The sequence below is a fragment of the Rhamphochromis sp. 'chilingali' genome (assembly GCF_963969265.1).
Source record: "Rhamphochromis sp. 'chilingali' genome assembly, chromosome: 16".
NCBI lineage: Eukaryota > Metazoa > Chordata > Actinopteri > Cichliformes > Cichlidae > Rhamphochromis > Rhamphochromis sp. 'chilingali'.
The window spans coordinates 15,712,640-15,735,408 of record NC_137943.1 but is presented as its reverse complement, the minus strand read 5'-3'; the positions used below and the strand labels follow the sequence as shown (position 1 = coordinate 15,735,408).

Sequence of the window (22,769 nt, the reverse complement as noted above, 5' to 3'; positions counted from 1 at the left end):
TTAGCCTCTACATTTGTGCATCAATGCAGAAAAGATAAAGAAAGTATCAATATGTGTCCAGATATGCACCGGTGTGTAAGTGTGTGTAAAGGTCAACGAGGGCAGTATTGGAATGCTAGCTTCTGAGCAGCAAGTCCAGAGGTGTTGTGTTTCGTACAGCGTGATGACCTGTATCAGCACACTGTCACCCTGACACCACCTCTGGCAAAATGCTGAAACCACTCCCTGCGCTGAACAGCAGCGAACCAAAAGGGATGACTGCGTCTTTCTCCGCTGTCACAGTCGAAAATAGAAGCTCCGCCTCGAAGCTGTGGTTTGCTAATTAGGTAGCCATACCAGATGGTGCAATATAACCAGTAGCATACGTGCATTTTCTTGAGATTAATCTCTGTTAATACTGCGCTAGTTATTCCATTTTATGCGTCTATGCAATAAAGAGCCTTAAGTATTTCGTGGCCATGAAGTCAAGCCACGTTTATCTAAACTAATAATGTGTCGCTCATTTTTTCAGGAAGTCTTATCATAACTGTGAGCCACACCTTATTTCTTGTTTTCTCGGCCCTGCTGAGTTTTCCAGTTGCAATAAGGACTCCAAAATCCCAAAACCAGCTGCCAGATTAGCATGTGTCTTTGGTAGATTCCACTTTTCAGTCAGCTGAGGCATGTTTTCATGCACGACTGCCATTCAGCACCATTCACCATGCACATCAGTGTCAGGTTTTATGATTTGTAGGGGCTTTCGGCGTAGGGTGAATATTGACAGTTTGTTCTGTTTTTTCATAGCGAGAACAGATTTGTTTCATGGCTCAAAAGGAAGAGAAAGTAAAAGATGTGGAGGCTTGATTTTCAAAACTGTTTATGCCATAAAAGTGTATGCTGTTGTCACAGGACCGATTCTTCTTCCGCTTCCTCTTCTTGTCGGCCCATAGTCTTACTACCACGTGTCCTAAAAGAGCGATAGGAAGAATGTCTTGCTTGCGCTCTCTCGCTGTCTCCCCTTCCACCACTCTGATCGACCTTGCACCAGCTTACAAGACCTTGGAGTCTAAGGGACGGCTGCCGAGGATGCTGAACGAGAACATAGGCCAGATAATCACACCGAGGGCACGAAGGCAGAGACGTGGGTGGAGTTGAGGTGGCTGAAACAATAGGAAGGAAATCACAGATCCACCTGTTCAAATTATATTACTGTTAGAAATTTTGTGGAAAGAGCAGAGAAGAAGATAATGTTAAACACTCGCTGATTTGAAATGGATACTCGAAGAGCACTGACAGTTAAAGTGGAATTAGATAGAGGGAGTGGCACACCAACAGAAAAAAACTGTAGAGATGAGGAAATCAATAAGGGAAGGAGGCCCTTGTCCAGACATGATGGATCATAATGAGGATTCATTATTACTCTGGCTCGTCTTACACCATATTACATTGTTTCTCCCTCACAGCTGTGTTCTCATCTGACCAAAACCACATAAACTGATTAGGCAAGCCGACAGACTCAGGGGGCTTTCAGCTTTTAATGCATCAAGTCGTCACACCCTCGCATTTGATTGAAGACAGTTCCAGGTGCCTTTAGTTAAAAAAAAAAAAAGAATTAGATGTCTCTGTTCCACCTCATTAGTGTCCAGACAACATGGTTCAGCTGAACCCCACAAAGTGTACTTGGTAGTAAAAGTGTGTCACTAAATGCCTCATCAGACTCAATTGTAATAGGTACATGTAAGGTCAACATTTAGTGATAATAACAGACCATTGATGAACACACATAAAGATTACTCTCGACTGACTTGACATTTATGTAGCAGTGTGCGCAAGTTGATGAATGACTTCACGTGAATAGAGTTCATGGGAACAGAAATGTGGCCCGAGTCACACAAACAAAAGTATGACATGCAGCATGCTGGAAGAGTTGCACTCTGACGAAGATATTCAATCTAAGTTCTGTTACTCAAAAATGTTTTTTGGCATAAAAGAGTTTTTAAACCGGCAGGAAAACTATTGCTTCTTGCGCAACATTTGCTAAGATAAGAGAGGTGTGCAGATCGATCCAAATATCGTTAGTATTCATACCAACGCTGGTGTTGGTATCAGAGTGATACTTTGTTTCTAACCTCTCAATATGTAGCCCACTGAATTGTGTCACATCACATTTAAACAACAGAAGTTGATCCAAAGTGCTTCAGATACAGGCACATTTACATTCCAGGTCTAAAGAAAAATAGTTTTAAAATAGATGAAAAAGCTGAAAAGTGTGCTTTGTTGTATCAACTAATTACTGTGGAAAGTAAAAAATCATAACGATTTAGGGGTCATTAAAATATGCTGAAATTATTAAAATATGAATAGATGATGATTCAGCTCATAAATCACAACACACTGCTTTCCACTACATAAACTCCCGCTATAGGTTATCGTTACTGGTATCGGCAATACTGGCCATGTATATGTATTCCTTTGGTATCGGAATCGATCCAAAAACTGACACAGCACTAGTTATAGTGAAGAGACAGATGTTTTATGTTTGTGTTTCATTGGAAAGTTAATTTATTTTGATCTCCATATAACACGTGATATGAAAGATAATTGTCTGGGTATGTGTGTAGTCGTCGAGTATGGTCGTTGCAGGATTTGCGTTCCGAATACACGCCAAAGGTCATTTCTAATGCTACATTGCTACATTTGCTATCATAAGGGTCATCCAAGGTGAAACTGAAATGTTTTGTCATTCTCTCTCTCTCTCTCTCTTTCTCTAAATACACTGTTTATCTATGTTGCTGGCTCATCATGGGCTGCGCTGCGCTGCTGCAGGGCTCTGATATAGTGCGTTGCAGTGTTGTAAAGTTAGCAGTGGTTGGTTGGTGGCATTGCTGAGGGTGCACATGCTTTTCTGGGGAAAGCGATTTCACTACACAGGGTGTGGTGACTTACTCTGGCTTAGCGATAAGGGCAGGATGGGCCCCTGGGATCCCAATCATGCAGATTCCCCCAACAGACCCCATACAATGGATTCACCAAAAATAGAAACCACTGGCAGCAATGCAAAATTTAAACAAACAATCAAAACAAACGCAAAGCAAAAAACGACTCATTTAAATGTATAAACTCATTTAAAAGTGATAAATGGGAAAATTCTGACAGTGAAATAATAACCAGGCTGTTTCATTCAATCGTGTTCTGCACAATTACTGCGTGCGAGCTTGCATTTGTGCGAGACCTTTGCAATATGCATTGCCTTACTGCAACGGTGGTATTTCCTATTTAAAAATAAAACGACATTATCTCTGGAGTCCATGAATTTTATTGTTTTGATAAGGAAACAGGTTATCTTGTGAGGCAGAAACAGTTCAGCCTGTGTGTCTTTCAACAGCAAGCGGGCAGGTCAGCCTCCTGTTCGCTCCTCCCCCTTGCTCTCACCTGGCGCTCGGCCCAGAATGTTGCTGCAACTCCGCAAGCTCTCATTGGCCACCGCTCTCACAAGGCTTCGCAAGAAAGGAAATGACTAAACTCTTCTCCCTCATGCCCAGCCTCAACTTCCCCCTTGCTTTCACTCTCTTCCTTTCTTTCACCTCTAAACACATTTGCAATGGCCGGCTTTGCTGTACTGGACTGTAAGTGATACGGGATTTGATGTGCTTTTCTCTGCGTTGTCCAGATGATGTGGAAAGTTGTGAATGGCTGCTTTGTGCATTTCTCTCTCTATGTGTGTGTGTCTGTTTGTGCGTAGCATGGCCTGATGAAGGTGTGCTTGCACTATGTGTGTTTAGAGCGCAGAGCGGGTGAAAGTTTTATTTGTTTTCGCTGACACCCCTGCATTTCTGAGATTTTTACATATTCTTCACTCCCACAGCTGCATAGCTCAGCAGTGTCACGACTTTAAAAATCCTGCAGGTCAGAATCTTCTCTGAAAGACACACGAGCGGGAAAACAAACATGATAGTTGTTATCTTCTTTTTGTTAACGTGTTGTATATAGACTAATCTTTCGTTCCTTTTTTCCCCTTTCTTCTATCTCTCTCTTTATCTCCCCAGAGGAAGTGCCTTCCCTGATGTCTGCTGCAGCTTTGACCTGCTTCTACAGCTGAAGCTCCACCCTCCCCCCTGCCTCGCTCGCTTGCTGCCACAGCAACACGAGTACAAGGACAGCAGCCACACCCTCCTCGCAGCCTTCGCTCCGACCCCATCCACTGTACCATCATCATCCACTCCACGCAGCCTGACTCCAAACTCCGCTCTCCTCACTGTAAGACGGCCCTGCTGCCAGCAACTATCCACCAGCTGACCAGCCTTACCACAGCAGCCCAACACACCACCAGGCCCACACAGCATCACCTTGCCTTTCACCTTCGCCTTCAACCCTCTAAAGCCTCCACTTAGTCCTCAGTGTCCTTAACCTTCTTGTAGCAGGCTACACCTAGACTGTCACCTTTGTTGCCTGCTTCACTGCACCTAACCAGAGGGCTCTCAGTTCGGCTGTCACCTTCGCCTGGGAATGTTATAGATGACGCAGTTCAGTAAGCAATAACAAGTGAGAGAGAGAAGTCTAACCAAGAGAGGCAGCTTGACTGTTAAGCTAAGTAGTCTCCCCTGGATATAATAACTCTATCAGCCGCTGTCTGATCAAGAATAGGACCTGCTTACATCCACAGCCATCCTGCAACATTTTACTTTGGAGAAGGAGCCCAGTCAATCAGTAGGAACTTTTCTTTTTGAGTGTTTCATTTCATCTTCACAGACAAGTATCCCAGACAGTGACAACACTGATAAGTAAACAGAAAAAGAAAAAGATTGTGGATAACAACACTATAGGTACTTAATTTGAACAGATTTCGAAGAGTTTTCGAACAGATCTCCGCTCGGAATACTTTTTTCTGCCGGCGTCTTGAGATGGCAATGAACATAACACACATCCGTGACACAAAGTGGCTGACACTGGAAGTATGTCGGGAGTTCCAGAGGGGCACCTGCTCACGCTCCGACCAGGAGTGCAAGTTCGCTCACCCAGCCAAAAGCTGCCAGGTGGACAACGGACGGGTCATCGCTTGCTTCGACTCGCTCAAGGTAAGAAAGGAGAAGTGGCGAGCAGGAAATCTGGAGTCGATAAAGAGATACAGATAAGAGACTGAGCACATTCGGTCTGACTGGCAGTTTGAGGGAATTTATGGTGTTGCAAACTGGAAATAACAAACTGGAGTGCACCATCTGGCCACAGCATGTGCTCTCCTTGGTCCGACCTATTTCTGGTCAGGTGACTGGAACATGTGATGAAGGGTGCAGAATGGAGGGGGGTGGGTGTTTTGGCGGTGGGGTTAGGTGAGGCAGTTCGGCATATTTAACACAGAGCTGTGGAATTTTCTGGCGCAGTCCGAAATGTTTTGAGTAGTGTTTACTTCCAAATGGAATTCATTCAAGAATCGGCTGCTTTTCCGACTGATTACACTGCACATAAACACAGTTGCATGAATTTACTACAATAGCGCAGTTATTCTGGAAGTGATCATGTTTGCTGTGGGGCAGTGTTTGAATAGAAAAGCAGACAAACAGTCTGATGAATAGCCAGATGTACAAACTCATACGGATGCCCTAAGCAAAGCTCAGCTGCTAGAAACGAACAAGGCGATAGCGTCATCATGTAGCTCTCATTCGCTGAAACCACTTCCTGTTCAGAGGCCTAAGGGCAGTTATAAGGGGTTTGTGTGTGTTTCTATATGTGTATCTGCTTTAGAGCAGAGTTGGGGAACTGTATGCAGTAATTTTCCATTTTTAGGCAGCAGCAGGAAAGCAAACACCTCTTTTTTTCTCTCTCTCACTCTCGTCGATTCTCTCGCTCTTTCACAATGACTCTTTTTATCGGAGCACAAGATCTCTGGAGATGGGTGGACCTCAACCCAAAGTTTCCAGCATTGACTTGGCACTGTATGTTTTTCGTGTTTGTATTGTCCAGCAGATACTGGTGACTCGTGGTCATTGACTGCATGTGAGCAGGGTTAGGATGAGGACAGCGTGTGCACAGTGCAACTCAGGGGAAGAGTTGTTACAGCCAGATGTGGACAAAAGAACATTGTCAGGCCCAAGCTGACTGTTCAGCAGCTTCTTCACCTGTGCACATGAAAATTACAAGAAAAGTTTAATATATTTTCACAGCTTAATCTCCTGAAATCTTCTCAAAACACTGCAACTTTGCAAAAGTGGGACATAAGGCACTCATAATACTCATAAGCAGTTTAGTTTACTCAGCCTCACATAGTTAAAATATTGTGTTGCCAGATGTCAGAAAATAATTTGGATTAACATTTTAAAATAGCCAAAACAAAAAAAAGGTGGCATCCAGTTATATTCAAGTTTTAGCAAACTGAAGACCTGCTGCAGCAGCATAACTGCTACAGACATAACACAACGTTACCTACATGTCACAGACTCCTGAGTTCAGTGTTACCCACTGCGAGAGGATATTGACTGAGAGAGCAGTGGTGCTTTTATCTGCAGGCGGATGTTTAAATTGTCACACTGAGGTAGAGGTTGCCATTAAAAAGGAGTGACTGGCAAGTATACGGTGGCTTTTTGAAGGACTCTGAAGTCCTTTTTTAGTAGTTTAGACTCATTTTCCACTAGGATATGTGTATTAATGGAGATGGGTAATACTTTTTTTTTTTTAAACCACTCGCCCCATTTTTTCCACTGGTAATGAAAAACAGAGCAGGTCTCCGAAACCCACAATGGAAAGAGAAGCAGAAAGTAAAAAGACAGAGAAAGAGCAAAAGAGGATAGAGGAAATATCAGAAAGAAAACCTGTGGATTTGTCAGATAATTGTTCACACTATATGATAAGGCATAAACCTCTGCACACGCACACACACACACACACACACTCTCTCTGCATTAGTCTTTCTAAACAGACCCGCAGCAGCACTGAGTGAAAAATCAGCTGCCCTAATTCTCTTTAACACAGATTGAGAGGTTGAAATAGGACTAACTCTCGAATGAGTTGTGTTACATGAAGCCACATTGCCCACTCCCAACACGCAGACACTAATGCAGCCTCCTGGACACATGTGCACATGTTTTCTGCCCATGAGAGAGGATCGACCTTCTTCTTGAGAAGTGTATAATTAGCACAGGTCTCACATGATCACTAGTGCATAGCTGAGCAGGTCACACCCAAAGCCAGTCATTTCCCCAACAGCCACTCTCGCTCTCTTTTCGGCCTTTTTCTTTTTTTTTTTATGTCACGGTCACGGCCTCACAAACATCTGTCCGGCACTAAATGACATTGTACATAATATATTGATACCAGAAATAGTAAAAAGGAGTTAAATCATGATTTCTCATGGCAGTAATCATATGTGCACCACATTCCCTCAAGCTAGAAAATCAATTACAACCACGTATCCATCTAGGCCACAGACCCGTAACAGAGTGGAGGTGCTTTTGAATCTGCCCGTGCTTGAACAAGATGCTTGTGGGTGTTTGCTGGCCTTACACTTGGCCTTAACCTCAGAGTGCAGCCGTTTCTGTTGCCTGTCTATCTGGTTGGTGCAGCACAGACAGCTCAGCTATGTCGAAGCAGGGTAAATATTTAGAGAGGGATAATGGTAGCCTGGACTCCCTGATTTAAAGTCAGCTTTGTAACTTTGCCCGTCAATGATTAACTGCAGAGCAGATAGGTGAGGTGTAATAAATTGGAATCTTAATAAACAACGGGCCTCATAGCTAAAACTAATCTAAGCAACAGATTAACTGATGAGGCAGATGTTTAAAATATACCCGATACTTCGAGGAGGTACAGCGTAGTAACTTACTTTTAACTCACTCTAGTTGATACCACTTGTTCTCTCTGCTTGTACACTAAAGCTGATAGGAGTGTAACAGGGGCTTAATGTTGCAGAAACAAGCGCGCAACTTGCCTCATTAGTATATGAGGCAAGGTGTTCTCTGCTGTAAATGAACTTGTTGTTGCTTGTTTTTAATGCTCATTAAAAGCGCCTTCTGTGCTGTTCCACTCGGTCTGTCTGTTGCATCAGGACACACCCATTCCTGGGCAAGATGGGTCACATTACACCTGGATAACTACCCTACTAGCACAGCTATTACCACACACGTATCGTACAACACAAACCCGTGTGGAATTAGGTCAGGAGCAGGTCCTTGTTTAACCCCGGATGGCATCCCAAATGTTTAAAAATGCAAGCAGTTGATCGTCTACCACAGAGAACCATTTGAAGATACACACACACACATGCTTTCACACAGCATAGACTTTGTGCTTTGTCTACCTGCCAGCCTGACACACCCACTGTCATCACGTTTCTGAGCACATGCACGTGCATTACATCGGGATTTGTGGTGCTGTTGCGGCCGCTTCGTTTGTGTTGCTGCACTGTTTGAGGCGAGCTGGATGTTAAATGAGAAATATTTGCTTGTTTACCATCTGCACACCAATTATTTGTTCAGGGACCGTTTTTTCTCGCTTCGGCACATTAAATTCGACATAAAGCAGGTGCTACTGTAAAAGGCCAAGTCTCAAGTAAAAAGAACTGTGTGACTGAGGTTGGCAATTAGACTCAATATGGGTTAAGAGTTCACTTTAACTTGAAGAAAACAATAATAGGGGTTAACAAAAGAAAAAAATCTATCAGAGGTACACAAAAGGTAATCGGTTTGCCAAAGTCAGCTGCTAGAAATGTTGAAAAAAAAAAAAGCAGAAGTACTCATGTAAATGCCTAACAAGCTGCTAGACAGAGGATGTAGGCATACATGTTTCCCCGTTGTTCATGATACCTCCCACGTGAGCCGAAAATCCAGAAAAAATAGATTGCAGTTCAAAAATATACAAAAAAGTAACAAGTGAACTACAGGAATGAGGAAAGAAAAAAGTTGCTGAAAGAAAAAAGCAATTACCTATAAGTCACAGCACGAGCATCACCTGATATCAGTCTGATTGCAGATGGTTTCCCCCTGCTGAGACTAATCACGGAAAGATGCCACAACAAGCAGCGGTAAAAGGCTGAGGGAGCGTCCCCAGTGAAGATATATCATGTGTTAATATCTATGGACTGAATATTTAAATTAGTCATTTTCCCCACAGGATTTTCCACAATGTGTTAAATATGCTGGTTTATTTGACTTTATGCATTGCTGTCCAGCTACTTTTCAACGCCTCACGCTGGTGGTAATTCTTTTTATTAGGCCGCTTACATTTCCCCACATGGCTCTGTCTACGTCAATGTAAACACGCATAAAAGCTGCGACCTGACACTTTGTTTTAGCCATTATTTTACACCTGATTTACAACTTCTGGTCTGGACTGCATCTGTCTGGCTTTTTCTCCCGTTCATTCTCTTTCCTCTATCTGCCTTTCCTCTCGTTTCGCTGGTCATATTTTGACAGCACGTTTAGATCCAGTACAGTGAGGTTAAATACACACAGACACACCAGACAGACTTTTCTGGTAAATATTAACCATGTTGCTAGCTGACGGCATTTTTGTGATTTCAAACAAATTTTTCTGCCAGTCTCCACAATGACTGACTGTATATGGCCACGTGCATTCAATACCTGTCACTTTTTTTGGCCAGCGATAACCTGAGGAACACTCTGCCACGTTAAATCAACTGCAAGGGTTAACGTAAGCACACCACACACGCTAAAGACAGACAGATGTGCCATTTTCCAACACAGCAGCCACAGATGAGCACGTGGAATCCAAAGTCGGTCATAGGTCAGCCGTACTCACTTTGCTTTTGATACACTGACTTTCAAAAAGTGCAAGCCATAGTCATCAAGGTTTGTTTTCAGTGGCATGGTGCAGATTTTCAGTCGGATTCTGGCAGGAATGATGTAACTCCTCTTGCAGACTTTTCATCTTAATTGCATTCCTAATGGGATTTCTATGACTGCATACAGAAAAGCTCTTTCTCCTCTTTAAATATATTTAAGGGGTAGATTTATTCATCTGTACGATACAGCTTCTGCTAAACGGATGCTGTGCGTGGCTATGCTCAGTCTTTCCTCTAGCTTATTAAAATAAACTGAGACCCATAACTGGGATTTTATTTCAGTAAGTAGGCGTTTTTAGTTTTCTTTCTCCTGGCATCAATGGGCCTATTCTTAAGTCTTTGTCACATTCATGCTTGGACCACGCTAATCCTGGTTGATGCACACACTAAACCACATAGAGCCTTTTCCTTGGCCTGCTTGTTTTAGGTTGTGTGTGCATCCTTGTCACATCAGCGCATCTATGCATCTTGTCTGTGAGCTTATGTGACAGAAGATCAGCAACAACAGTCTTTTCTTCTCGGTGTCAGCCGTCCCTGTCCCGGCATCACACTGGGCCCATTTATAACACCAGTGATACAATGATTACTTCTCTAGCTGCCCTTTCTGAATCTGTCTTTAACGTACAGACTTAACAGAAAGCTACAAATAGCCCGAGGGTTTGTTTGCTCCACCCAGTAGCAAATATTGACAGATCAAAGTCAGGATTCAAGCGTTAAATTATCCGAAACTCGTAAAACATAATCTGTACTGAGTCCACCCCTCATTTCTTTATATTTTGTTGGGAAAATGGGAAGTAGGTGCAGCGATTTACTGAAATGTGTGAATATATGGAAACACAGTATATAAGGCAAAAAAGTGGTTTTTACAATTCTAACAAGCTCAAAAGTCAATATTTGGTGTGACCACCTTTATTCTTCGACACAGCCTGAACTCTGGCTGGCAAACCTTTTTGTAATTTCTTTAAGTAGTCTTTAGGAATAGTTCTCCAGGCTTCTCGAAGGACATTCAAGGCTATTCTTTGGATCTTAGCTGCGTTTTGTTCTGTTATCTGTCAAGATGATCCCGAGCTGCTTCAGTCATATGAGATCTGGGCTCTGGGGAGGCCAGGTATGCTTTTACTGTATTAACAGTATGTTTGGGATTATTGTCATGCTAAAGCGTGAAGCTGTTGACAATCAGATGCTTTCCAGATGGTATCAGAATCTGATGGTACTTTTCTGTGTTCATAATTCCATCAAATTGGCAAGATCTCCAACCCCACTGGCGGAAATGATAAAGCCTCCACCATGTTTTACAGATGACCGTAGACACTCACCTCCCAACTTCCTCTGTTCTTAGGGACAATATTTGAACCAGGAATTTCACATTTGGATTCATAGTAACTTCGTGAGCAGTCCACTTGTTGTTTAAATTGGCATACCTCGCCCTTTTCTTCCTGTTTGATTTCATTAAGAATGGCTTCTTGACACCCAGTCTTCCACTAAGACTGTTATAGACAGTTTTGTTGTTAATGTATGTTTGGGGGCGTTGCATCCCGGAACCTTCAGAGGTTTTTCAGGGTTCTCCCTGCCGGAATGTTATGCGTGGGACAGTTTCCTGTATGTGTGCGACTAGCTGTGGTTGTTTCTAAAAGTGGTCAGTAAACGTCCTAAAACTGGCACTTGAGTTTCCGAGCATTTTTATCCTGAGGTTATAACAAAGACCATTTCTGTTTAAGGCTTCAGTGAACAGTAGATGGATCAACTGAAAGATCTGTGTCTCAGGTTCTGTGTTGGGTCTGGTGGATTTTTATTTTGCCTTGTTGATGCAAAATTACTATTTTATCTCATTAAAGCTGCTGTTATCTTTGGTATTTTTCAATTCATATCAGTCAAATTCAACTCAACTATGTGTTTTTGTGCAGTAACAAAGTTAGTATTGAAGTGTTTTTTGCAAAATTGTCCTTTGCATGTAGACACAACGCTGGTTCATCCCTTGAATTAGGTGGCCTTATAATTTTTGAATGACTTATAGGTCAGTCTAAAGTGGCTTAATTCCTCTGAAAATGGTCAGGCACAAGGACTGGACTGAAAACAAGCCAAAGTCTAAGTAAAGAAACTTGGAAAGAGCTTCAGAAACCCTGGAGAAGTATTGATCTAGCCCACCTTTAAAAAGTTACAAAAATTCGGGCTCCTTGGAAGCAAAATATTTTAAAAAAATGGAGAGGTGGGTCAAGACTTTGGCACAATACTTTATAATTAGTGTTGGTAATGCCACTGGTCCGTGATTCAAATCAATAGAAAACACAATGAACTGCAAGGTGTGCCCATTCGGTTACATTTTTCACGCTATATAGTTTATAACAAAGAAACAAAATTATATCAACTTTATTAATAGTTACTGATAACAGTACTAGCAGATGCTACAGTTAGCTAGGCTATCATCAATCCCACAAGACAGGTGAGCGCGTAGCTTGAGGGCACAGCCGCTCACTTAGATTCAATTCTCTTAACACCTTTTCACTCTGCCACTCCCTCTCCTCGGTCCAGCTGTCACGTTTACCCTGCCTCTTTTCTCTCCGTCGATGCCAAAACATTAAGGAGGCTATGTCAGGCGCTGCACACTCACATGCTTTTTAGAAGTGACTGTGAGGCAAAAAGTGGAAAAAAATAGTTGATAGCTGTCCATGTGTTTTTCTCTTTCTCAATTGCTCTCTGTGTGCCTGTCTTGTTTTTCTTTAAGTGCATTCCTTCTCAGAATCGCAGTGTCTGGGCCTGTCAGACTCATGGCAACAGTCTTAATCACTTTCTGCTTGTCTTCAATTCAGTTTTCATTGTCATCGCAAGGAAAACATTCTTTTACCTTATTTGGCGAATCTGAAACTTAAAATATTCTCCATTATGCATTCGTTTATTTCATTATATGTTATTGAGCAATGAGTCACAGTCAACACCCTCAAATGTAGGCTTAATTTAGGCAGGATAATTCATGTGTTGTTGTTTTCTTGACCTGGAACAGTGACACAATCTGAACACCAATTATTAGCCCTAATTACTTTATATGATGGTCACAGACAGCAGAATATAGCGTATGACTTGCATTTGTGGCTGTAGCCTTGCTTGCAAAATCTTTTAGGCTGGATTTAATTCTGAAGTTGCAAGTTAGCTGTTGCTAGTTCCAGCTGTTGTTTTTGCAAACTTTATGAATATCAGAATATAATCTTCCATAATAGAAAGAGTATGAGGCTAAACCACTTGATAAAATGCTGTAGGAGAGGAAGAGGGTGAAATCGTCCTCGTGCTGGTGCCAAGCCCGAAAGGCATAATCACACACAGAAACAGGATTAGGCCAGTTGACAGTGGGATTAGAGCCGTGGATAGGATTACAGACTGTGAGATCAGATTAGCATAATACATACCAGATTAAATCTGTTAGTGCTGCAAACTAAACTAATCATTATTACTTGGCTACTGATAGAAGAGGCTTTTTTCCCCCTGTTGTCTGAGACTTGTGCAGATGGTGGCGGGAGTGACAAGGGTTAAAAAAGGGAGAGCAGAAAGCTGGGACTAAAGGAAGGTATATAAAAGAGAAAAAGGACCCCTTTAAACTTTTTTTCCTTCTTTTATAGGTCTTGCTTAGGGTTGAAATGCATCACAACGCTGCCACTCTGAAGTGATAGAGATAATGATGGAGTCTTGGTTGAAAGACAAAAAAATGTGGAAGGAGATTGGTACACGTAACTCATCCCAGGCTAAGGGGCTTTATTTGTAGGTGACTTTGTTTTCTCTGTATTAAGATCACTTCCCCATTTTCTTTGTCTGTCTCCAGATTGCTTTTGTAATCTAAGCTCATTATACACCACGACTGTATTATATATTTTATAACAAATAAATAAATATGTATATATATATACAGGGCATTGTAAGTCTACTTGTCATTCTTTAGTGAGAATATATTGCATCCCACTGCATTACTCATGCTTTAAGTTTTGAAATGTCTCATTTAGATAAAAGAAAGTCTTTATTTCTCAACCCAGAAGGCCCAATATTAGAAAAAGAGCCCACCTCAGTCATTTCAGAAACAGTGTTGCTATTGATGCGTCATTGCTGCCTCAGACTTGCGATTTCTGCTCAGCGACTCTTCTTTCTCACTCTGAGGCAGAGCTCGGAGATGATTAAATGAATGTTACCGGGCTACGTCGCGAGCACTGGATGGCTTTCATAAAGTGCTGCGGCTCAAATCAATACTCGTGTGATTGCTCTGTTATCACGGATAATGAAAAGCAAGAAACTGACCTCGCAGGAGGAGAAGCATCGCTAAACTGAGAAAGGGGGACATTAATGTAAACAAAGTCACATGAAAGTTGGTTTGTGTATCAAGAGATAGCAAGAGAGAGAGAGGCAGACAGGGAGAGGAGGGGGGCATGTGAGAAAAAAACAAAAAAACAGAGGGAGGTCTAAGTTTGGATCCAGAGCTCCTGTGTACGTGACATCTGACCTGAGGGATTTCTGAGAACCAACACCCTCTCGAGTGTGAATAACTCATTGCTCAGCCTGCATTTTGTGTGTCTGTCTGTGTCTATATGAATAGTTTTATGTGGATGCTACTGTGTCACATGCATGTGGGTGTTTACATTTGAACCACAGCTGCAATTTGCGAAATATTTTTCTCCTAAAACCCAGAAAATCCGCTGATGCATTCTGCTCACATTTTTCCCACAGCCACACGACGTACCTTATCGCACTCTGTGTGGTCCGTGTTGTAACTCTATTCTAGCCTGTAATCCTCATTCTCTCTGCCGTTGTTGGGTGAGGGCGGGGATGCGTCACCGTAACCAGTATGGCTATTATCATAGATTGACACTCCCTCTTTTCTTCATATCTCCACAAGGCCCGCTGGTCACATCAACTCTCTGACCACTAATCTTCACTTCACAGATTACTGGGTGCATTGAGCCCCAATAAGGAGATGTGGGCATGAGTACGAGTGCGTGTTTATGGTCTGATATAGACATGCAGGCCTCAGCAAAGAAACGGCACTACATCACTAAGACTCCAAAGACCTCTGCCGTCTTCTTCGCTGTCTTCAAAATCTGCTGTTAATTTGATGCTAAATTAAGTGACTGAAAAGAAAATCTATTTTTCTCTTCTCTAAATGGGTGTTATTGATTGTGAATTGCTAATTACTTAATGCTTGCAAATTTAGCAGGGATAAGATGAGACTATCACATCGGAATATTTCTGGCTCGCTCTTTTTTCCAGTAATTTGGGTGCTTGCTGTTTTACCAGGAAATTCCAGTCAACGTGCACATTAGTATATTGACTGAATTAGCTGTATATTTTATGTTTTATGCCATATTTGGGTGCATGGTAGACAAAGAGACCAACCGCTGGGTCCGGTCCTTTGAGTCTGTGCTATTCCCCAGCAGAACAAAGCTTCATTCAGAGTGTGTGTGAAGAGAAAGGGCTTTCATCTCTGTGTATGTTTAGACAGAAGTCAGTGGAACGCAGTACAGAGAACAGAGTAGCTTCACAGCACAACTCAACACAACTGAATCTTACACCATAACATCACACCACAACGCTGGAGCATCACAGATAAGAGGGGAAGTGAAGTTGGATCAACTGTAACTGTCTCTGTAGTGTGTTTAAAAGGATGTAGGTTAACGGTATGCAGGATATAAATACATCCACGGTCACGCTTCAAATGGGTTAGCCTGCAGTAACTAGAATATTGTGTGTTTGTTTTTAGGTATTTATTTTTTTAGTAAAAGGTTTGGACAGATTGATGTCCTCAGGAAATTATGCTGCAGAGTTTCCAGTTATTTTTTTGAGGGGGCCAAAGTACAGTGGCCCTGAGAGGACAAATACAACAGAAGTGTTGATCGACCAGCTGCGCAAATGACAAGCTAACAGTAAACGGATAATAGCAAACATGTGTCTACAGTATCATCTGAGTCATGTGATTAAAACACACATCTCAGATGAGTCCTCTGCTTCTTTTAAACGTGTCTCAGTGCAGTCTTTCACGTGCTTTGGTTTCTGTCACTTCTGTAGCTCGTCAGTCACGTAATTGTCTCCCCAAAACCGCGTCCATTGTGCTTTGTGTTCTTTAGTGGCGTTTTACCTCTCAGGGCCACCATACCAAAAGATCACAAAATGAATTCAAGTGATTGTGATGTATTTAAATTACAAAATTTGAACTATAAAAAATATAGACCAGCTCCTATTTCACTAGCATCTGGCAAACATATAGTTAGTCTGGGTTAAATATAGTCCAAACAGAATCACTGTTTCAGTTGATTAAATTTTAACCTTTAGGGGAATCTTTGAAAAAGTTTAATAAACTGGAGACTGAGTGGTTCCGCTGATGTTTGCATCTTGACATATACGAAATGTAAACCTACCAAGTAGGGCTGTCACTAAATCAGAACGTTGATACCAGAAATAAGACAGTAAAAACTGAAACAATCAAGTGACCATGTTGAATATGTTAGAAAAATAAAATAAAACCAAAAACAATAAAGCTAGGAATCTCCTTAGCCTCACTTTAAAAGACCTTGAAGTTACAGTTTACCTGTTTTCTGCAGGCGTTTTCCTGAAAAGAGCAGAATTATAACTGAATGCTGCATATCGCTGTTTAGCTGTGCCACATGCAAGAATAGCTGGCTCGTCTAAGACATGTGTGGACAGTTCATAATGTAGCAGCAGTTCAGAGATGATCTGGTTTTTCGGCCTTAATCCATTCAGACTTTTATAACAAACTATATTTAAAGGTTGCAAGTCAAATGGATACAAAAGCCCCCATTTTACTGAATACTTTTAACTATAGTCTTCACGGGAGAGACGTTTTTCTTCACCTGTCTCGTGTTTCCCTCCTTCTTGCTGGCTCGCGCACATGCACAGTGCAACATCTTGCTGCATGCTTCACGTCTGCTCCTTAAAAGGATGGGATACAGCCCCACCCAGCATTCTTTACTCATTGGTTCATTGTTTGTTTAAATCCCACACAATCACCAAAGCTGGGTGTGTGTCTACGAGTGTGAGTCAGAGAGCTAGAAGAGAGTGCGCTCAGGGTGGGACATGTTATTGCAACTTATCATCAAACAGCCTGCCCAGTAGCCAGTGGGATTATTGTTCCCAGTTTGGCCTGGATTTTGGCAAGTCTGAGCTCACCGGGGGAAGTGCAGACTCTCACTATTAAAATAAAACATGGCCTGGATTGAACTTAAAGAAGGCAGGGAAAGTTCAGTAGTGCAGCGGCTGCTTGGTGAAAAAGCCCCGCTGTATTAACGTCGTATTATTCTACTAAATCATGACCTATAATATGTAGTTTAACCCCCCTCATAGTTCTTATCACCTGAACTTGGAAGCACTTTCCTGAAACACACTTTGAACAATGAAGACAAATATGCCCTCTGCTCATCAGCCTACACTGATTCTAGGGAAAGAGAATGAGGGAAACAGCTAATGATGTGGATGAATCATTTTTGATTGTTTTTACATGTCTTGCATGAAGCAGTGACAAACTCATCTATTCACTCATTATCAGGTATTATGAAAAATCCCTAAAAAGAAGAATTTGAAGCTTCCATAGCCCAGCCCACGTTTGATTTGCATAATTATCCTTAAATCCCGTCATTATCATGAGACAGTGCAATGTCCTGCTCAGACTGAGATCCCATGGTGGAGTCGAAAGAGCTGGTCAGTGATAAGAATTATCGGAGGTGATGTATCTATCTTTCGTCGACATAGTTTGAATTTTTTCGCGATGGAAACGCAGACAAGCAGTGAAAGATGCTCCTTAACTAGTCGTGGCTGCAGGGCAAGCTCTATCTGTAGCGTTTCCTTTGGCGAGCTTCTCTCTCTGGCAGCGATCGGGCGGATTTCAGGAGTCACTGTGTATTAGAGGAGAAGTGTCTGACTGCTCTGTTACCGTGGACACCATCTGTAGCTGCTCCTCGAGGCTGGTGATGTCACAGTAACAGACAAAAACACGACGCGAGGGGCTACGTTTTCCTCTCATCCCTGTCTGCATCTCTTTTCTTTTTTTCTTCCCACCCTGCTTGCGACAGCTCGCAATGGTCTAAACTGATCACTTCTGCAACTTCTAAAATTTCACTGTTACAGCCGTTGAGTCACCATGACTTTCATTTTACGCTCTCCGTCTCTCTCTCTCTCTCCATGCGATCAGAGTGCTTTCTCTTATGTGACCTGCTTTTTTTAAATTCAAAATGGCTGCTAGTGATGGTTGATGACATTTTCTTTTCTCAAAATGATTGAACTAAAAATCAAAGCAGCATTTTATTTTCTGCCCGCCTTAACACAAAAACACGTCCATATACAAAACTGCAATAACAAATCCAGCAGTTGACGGTTGAGGTCATATGAGGTGAGCGCAACATGATCTTTTATGCCTTTACAACCACCCCGCTTCACCTACCCCTCACCCTCACCCACACCCCCACACACACACACACACACACACACACTCTCCCTCCCCTCTCTGGATGTTGTTGTCACTCTCTGGATGAGTGCTATTAGAACCTGCTTTCAGCTCCTCTTTTTTTGAACACACACCTTAGTGCCAAATTTAAAATCCTTCTCCTCACATTTAAGGTCTTGAATATTCAGACCTTATCTTAAAGATCTCATAGTACCATATCACCCCAATAGAGCGTTTCACTTTCAGACTGCTGGTTAATTTGTGGTGCCTGGGGCATTTAAAAGTAGAATGGGAGGCTTTCAGGCCTATCCCAGTTTAGATTTCTGGAGACACTACTTTTAAGAACTTAAAACTTTCCTTTTTGATAGTATATATTTAGGGCTGGATCATGTGACCTGAATCCTCCATAGTTATGCTGCAATAGTCCTTGGCTGCTGGTGCACTGAGTGTTTCTTCTTCATTCACCTTTTTCCACTGACTTTGTGTTTATACAGCACTCTGCATTTAATCCTAACAGGTCACAGCAGATGGCCACTCCTCCCTTGGGCTGATTATATGGAGGTTTCTGCCTATTAAAAGGGAGTTTTTCCTTCCCACTGTTACCAAGTGCTTGCTCATGAGGGGTTGTTTAGTCTTTGTCTTACAATATAAAACAGCTTGAGGTGACTGTTGTTGTGATTTGGCACTATATAAATAAAACTGAATGCGAATTCAAAATGAATGAATTGAATGTGTCAGAATTGTCGAGGCCAGCTCAGCTAACATATAGCCTGGCCTGTCCTAGATGTTTGAGCACATGGGCTAACAGTTGCTCAAAGACACATCTATATAAAAGATGAAAGTGTCACGGTCTGGCTGGGGCAGACCGTATGTGTTGCAGAGGAGGACTCAAACGCAGACCAAAACGTAGTGTGGATAAACAAAACAAGCCGTTTATTGAGGCTAGCAATGAGGGTAAAAATAATCGGGCATCGGTGAAAACTAAACAATAACCTAAACTGGGTGAACTAATAACAAAACATGAAAAAGCTTAACCATAGTGAACTGACATGGGTACCTGGGGATGAGACATGGATGAGCAGACGACCTGACAACAAATGACTGAAAGCACACGGACTAAATACACACAGGATGATGAGGGAAGTGGGAACACATGGGGAAACAGCTGGCACACATGAACATAATGACGTCACCGTGGGAGAGTAAAACTGAACACGATGAACACAGAAACACCAGACCTCTTCACAATAAAACAGGAAACATAAAGAGACATAGACATGACAACCCGAACTTGACAACGTAAGACACAGACATGAAACGCATGAAGAGCAGGGGAGATTTAACATAGTTGGAAACACGAGGGGGAAATAATAAGAACTAGAAACACCTAGGCATGATAACAAATGAACTTAGGAAACCTGACGGGCTTACATAAACTAAAACTCAAAACGCTGGGTCAACAGACCCAGGATCATGACAGAAAGGAATAAAAACAAAAAAAGAAAAAGAGTATAATGTGTTTTAGATCAGTATGAAACTTTTAAGTTGATTCAAACATCTATTTTGCCCTGCGCATTAGGAAATAGCCACACATTTTTTGACTCATTGACACTGTGTGACATAAAATGTGAATAGCTAATCTGCATAAGCCATTTTTATGGCTCTGTCTTTGTGTCTGTTTGTCTTCTCACTAAATAAATGAGTCCTATGTTCATTTTTATTCAACTTTAGCAAATCTTTACTCTCTGCTATCACTGCTAGAATTTCATAGCAAGTTTAACACATTTTCTGAATGACACAGTGCTGTCTCATAGCTGTTCATCAGATTTTTGATATAAAAAGAGAAATAATGAAAATATCAGGCCCCTTATCTGTGCGCTCCATTTTGTTATCTAAGCAGAAGAGAAGATAGCAGGCACAGAGCATAAGGGAGACGTGTAGGTAGTCATAGTCCATGCATCTATCTTAATTGCTCTTAACCAGCTATCTGCAACACAATCTGCTGTCATTTTAAAAGGAGCTCCAAGTAGAACTTGAGATCACAATTTCAGACAAGTGGATACAACAAAATACCTTCAAAAGGACCCCCTGCCATTAAATTTCCCCTCAGTGCTCCTTCCTGTTTCCTTTGCACCTGTCCGGTGCTCCAGTGTCAGTGAAAGCAAAGGAGATGGAAAAGTGAGATGAAGTCATGACAGAGTATAGAAATGAATCCCAGTGGGGTCAGCTCTGTCAGCGAGGGAGAGCACAGTCAGATCAGCTGTACCGCAGAGCTGAAAGGAAATACGCGCCTTTCCTAAACTGCGGACGTGTTTTGTGTGCGCGCTCTCATGTTTGCGTGACATACATCTGCCACCTGTTAGAGGAACCTGACCCCAATGTGCATGCATTAATGCATATGCATTCTTGCCTGCACAAGAATGCGCTTGAGTGTGTCAGACCTTTTCCTAGACTACTCCTCTCCAGACTGAATATATAATTGGATACTCGCAACAGGCAGCAGAAAGGGATCCCTGTTTTAGATTATTATTCAGAGGCTTTGAAGCGTGACCTCCGGATGACTGCTGATATAATATAGACAGATCATATGAGTGGACGGTATTTTTAGCACCATTTAGACATGTAGCCAAGCTGGATGTCTGGAGAAAAGCAGCGCAGCATCAGTTGACCTCCTGGGGCTAGTGTACACATACACACATGTCCCAGCTGGGACTGGCAGAAATAGCAAGCTGTTAACAATTAGTGATAGACTCAGGCCAGACCCAATGTGAAACTGAGTGTCTGACGTTGAAGTAGCTATAAACAAGGATGCAGGATTTCACTAGTATTAGTATTTAGTATTTATTTATTTATTGTCATTGTCAAGAACAATGAAATTGCGTTTGGGGCTTCCATACAACCCAAAAAAAAGAAGAAAATAATAAATACCCCTTAAAACCCAAGTGTACATATTTAACCCAGTGTGACTCCAATGCAATAAGACAATCCTTAGCAATAATGTTCGTAGAAATTCAGACAAAGACCTGAGAAACATGACAAAATACAACAATGCAACCCATTCAATATTATTGTACTGTGAGATATGATATCAGATATGATAGTTATCTATTTAAGAAAGAGGAGGGGGAAGAGAATAAAGATATGATGCACCAATGCAGACCAGTTCATTGCTATTAAGAAGTTGGATATGGTTATTGTCCGTGAGAGGGGGGCAGAGAGTTCAGGAGCCTCACAGCCTGTGGATACAGGCTGTTGGCCAGTCTGGATGTTCTGGCCTGTATAGACCTGTACCTTCTCCCTGAGGGGCAGCAGATGGAAAAGGTGGCGCGCAGGGTGATGTTGGTCCCGCAGGATACTGTGCACCCTCCTCAGACAGCGAGTGGGGAAGATATTACTGATCTCTGGCAGACTTGTTCCAATAATTCTGCCAGCTTCTTTCACCACCCGCTGGAGTGCTTGCTGATCGGCCTTGGTGCAGCTGGGGAACCACACTAGAAATCCATACGTCAGAACGCTGCTGATGGCACAGTTGTAGAAGTTCAACATCAGAGATCTGGGAATGTGTGCGCTCCGCAGTCTCCTCAGGTAGTAGAGGCGCTGTTGGGCCTTCCGTGCAACTGAGGTGATATGGTTGCCCCAGGACAGGTCCTCGGTCACAGTTACCACCAAGAATTTAAAACTGCTCACCCTCTCCACCGCCTCACTGCCAATGAAGAGAGGCAGATGGTTGTTATGACCCCTCTTCCGGAAATCTACAATGATCTCCTTGGTCTTTTTGGTGTTTAAGACCAAGTTATTGTCGTGGCACCATGACTCTAGTTGTTGCACCTCTGTCCTATAGTTTGTCTCATCATTGTTGGATATAAGTCCGAGCACTGTGGTGTCATCTGCAAACTTAACAATGAGATTGGACGCGCAGGAGGAAATACAGTCATGGGTGAAGAGAGTGTATAGCAGAGGGCTCAGAACACACCCCTGAGGGGCACCGGTGTTGACCACAAGGGTGGAAGAAGTGTTCTTACCCACTCTGACACTCTGTCTACGGTTAGTGAGGAAGTCCACAATCCAGTTGCACAGAGAGGAGTTAAGTCCCAGTTGGTGGAGTTTGGGACGGAGTTTGTATGGCCGGATGGTATTAAAAGCCGAGCTGTAGTCTACAAAGAGGAGCCGTGCATAGGTGTTCCTGTGTTCCAAGTGCTTCAGTAATGTGTGCAGCACTGTGGCGATCGCATCCTCGGTTGACCGGTTCTCCCTGTATGCAAACTGGTGCGAGTCCAGGGATGGTGGAAAAGCAGCTCTGATGTGTTTAATGACCAGTCTCTCCAGGCATTTGGCGAGAATGGGGGTGAGTGCCACAGGTCTGAAATCGTTCAGACATGTGACATTTGACTGTTTTGGGATGGGAACGATGGTTGCTGCTTTGAAACAGGATGGTACCAGTGAACAGGACAGCGAGGTGTTATATATAGAGGTGAAGACGTCCGCCAGGTCCGCAGCACAGTCTTTTAGCACCCGGCCCAGCACTCCATCCGGCCCGGCCGCCTTCCTGGTGTTAGTGCTCCGGAACACACGCCT

The 22,769-nt window shown here is 42.6% G+C and overlaps 1 protein-coding gene across 22 annotated transcripts in view; it reads left to right on the top strand.

The window, feature by feature from the left end:
- Positions 1-22,769, top strand: part of mbnl1 (muscleblind-like splicing regulator 1) — a 43,658-nt gene that overhangs the window by 8,313 nt on the left and 12,576 nt on the right. For 21 of the 22 annotated variants that reach the window (XM_080906648.1, XM_080906632.1, XM_080906629.1 and 18 more), the window contains exon 2: positions 4,026-5,054. In XM_080906648.1, coding sequence (XP_080762774.1) covers positions 4,881-5,054 — 174 coding nt within the window. In that variant the 5' untranslated portion in view covers positions 4,026-4,880. Of the gene's footprint in view, positions 1-3,500; positions 3,606-4,025; positions 5,055-22,769 lie in introns of those variants that run through there. The other variant, XM_080906644.1, reaches the window with a different exon arrangement.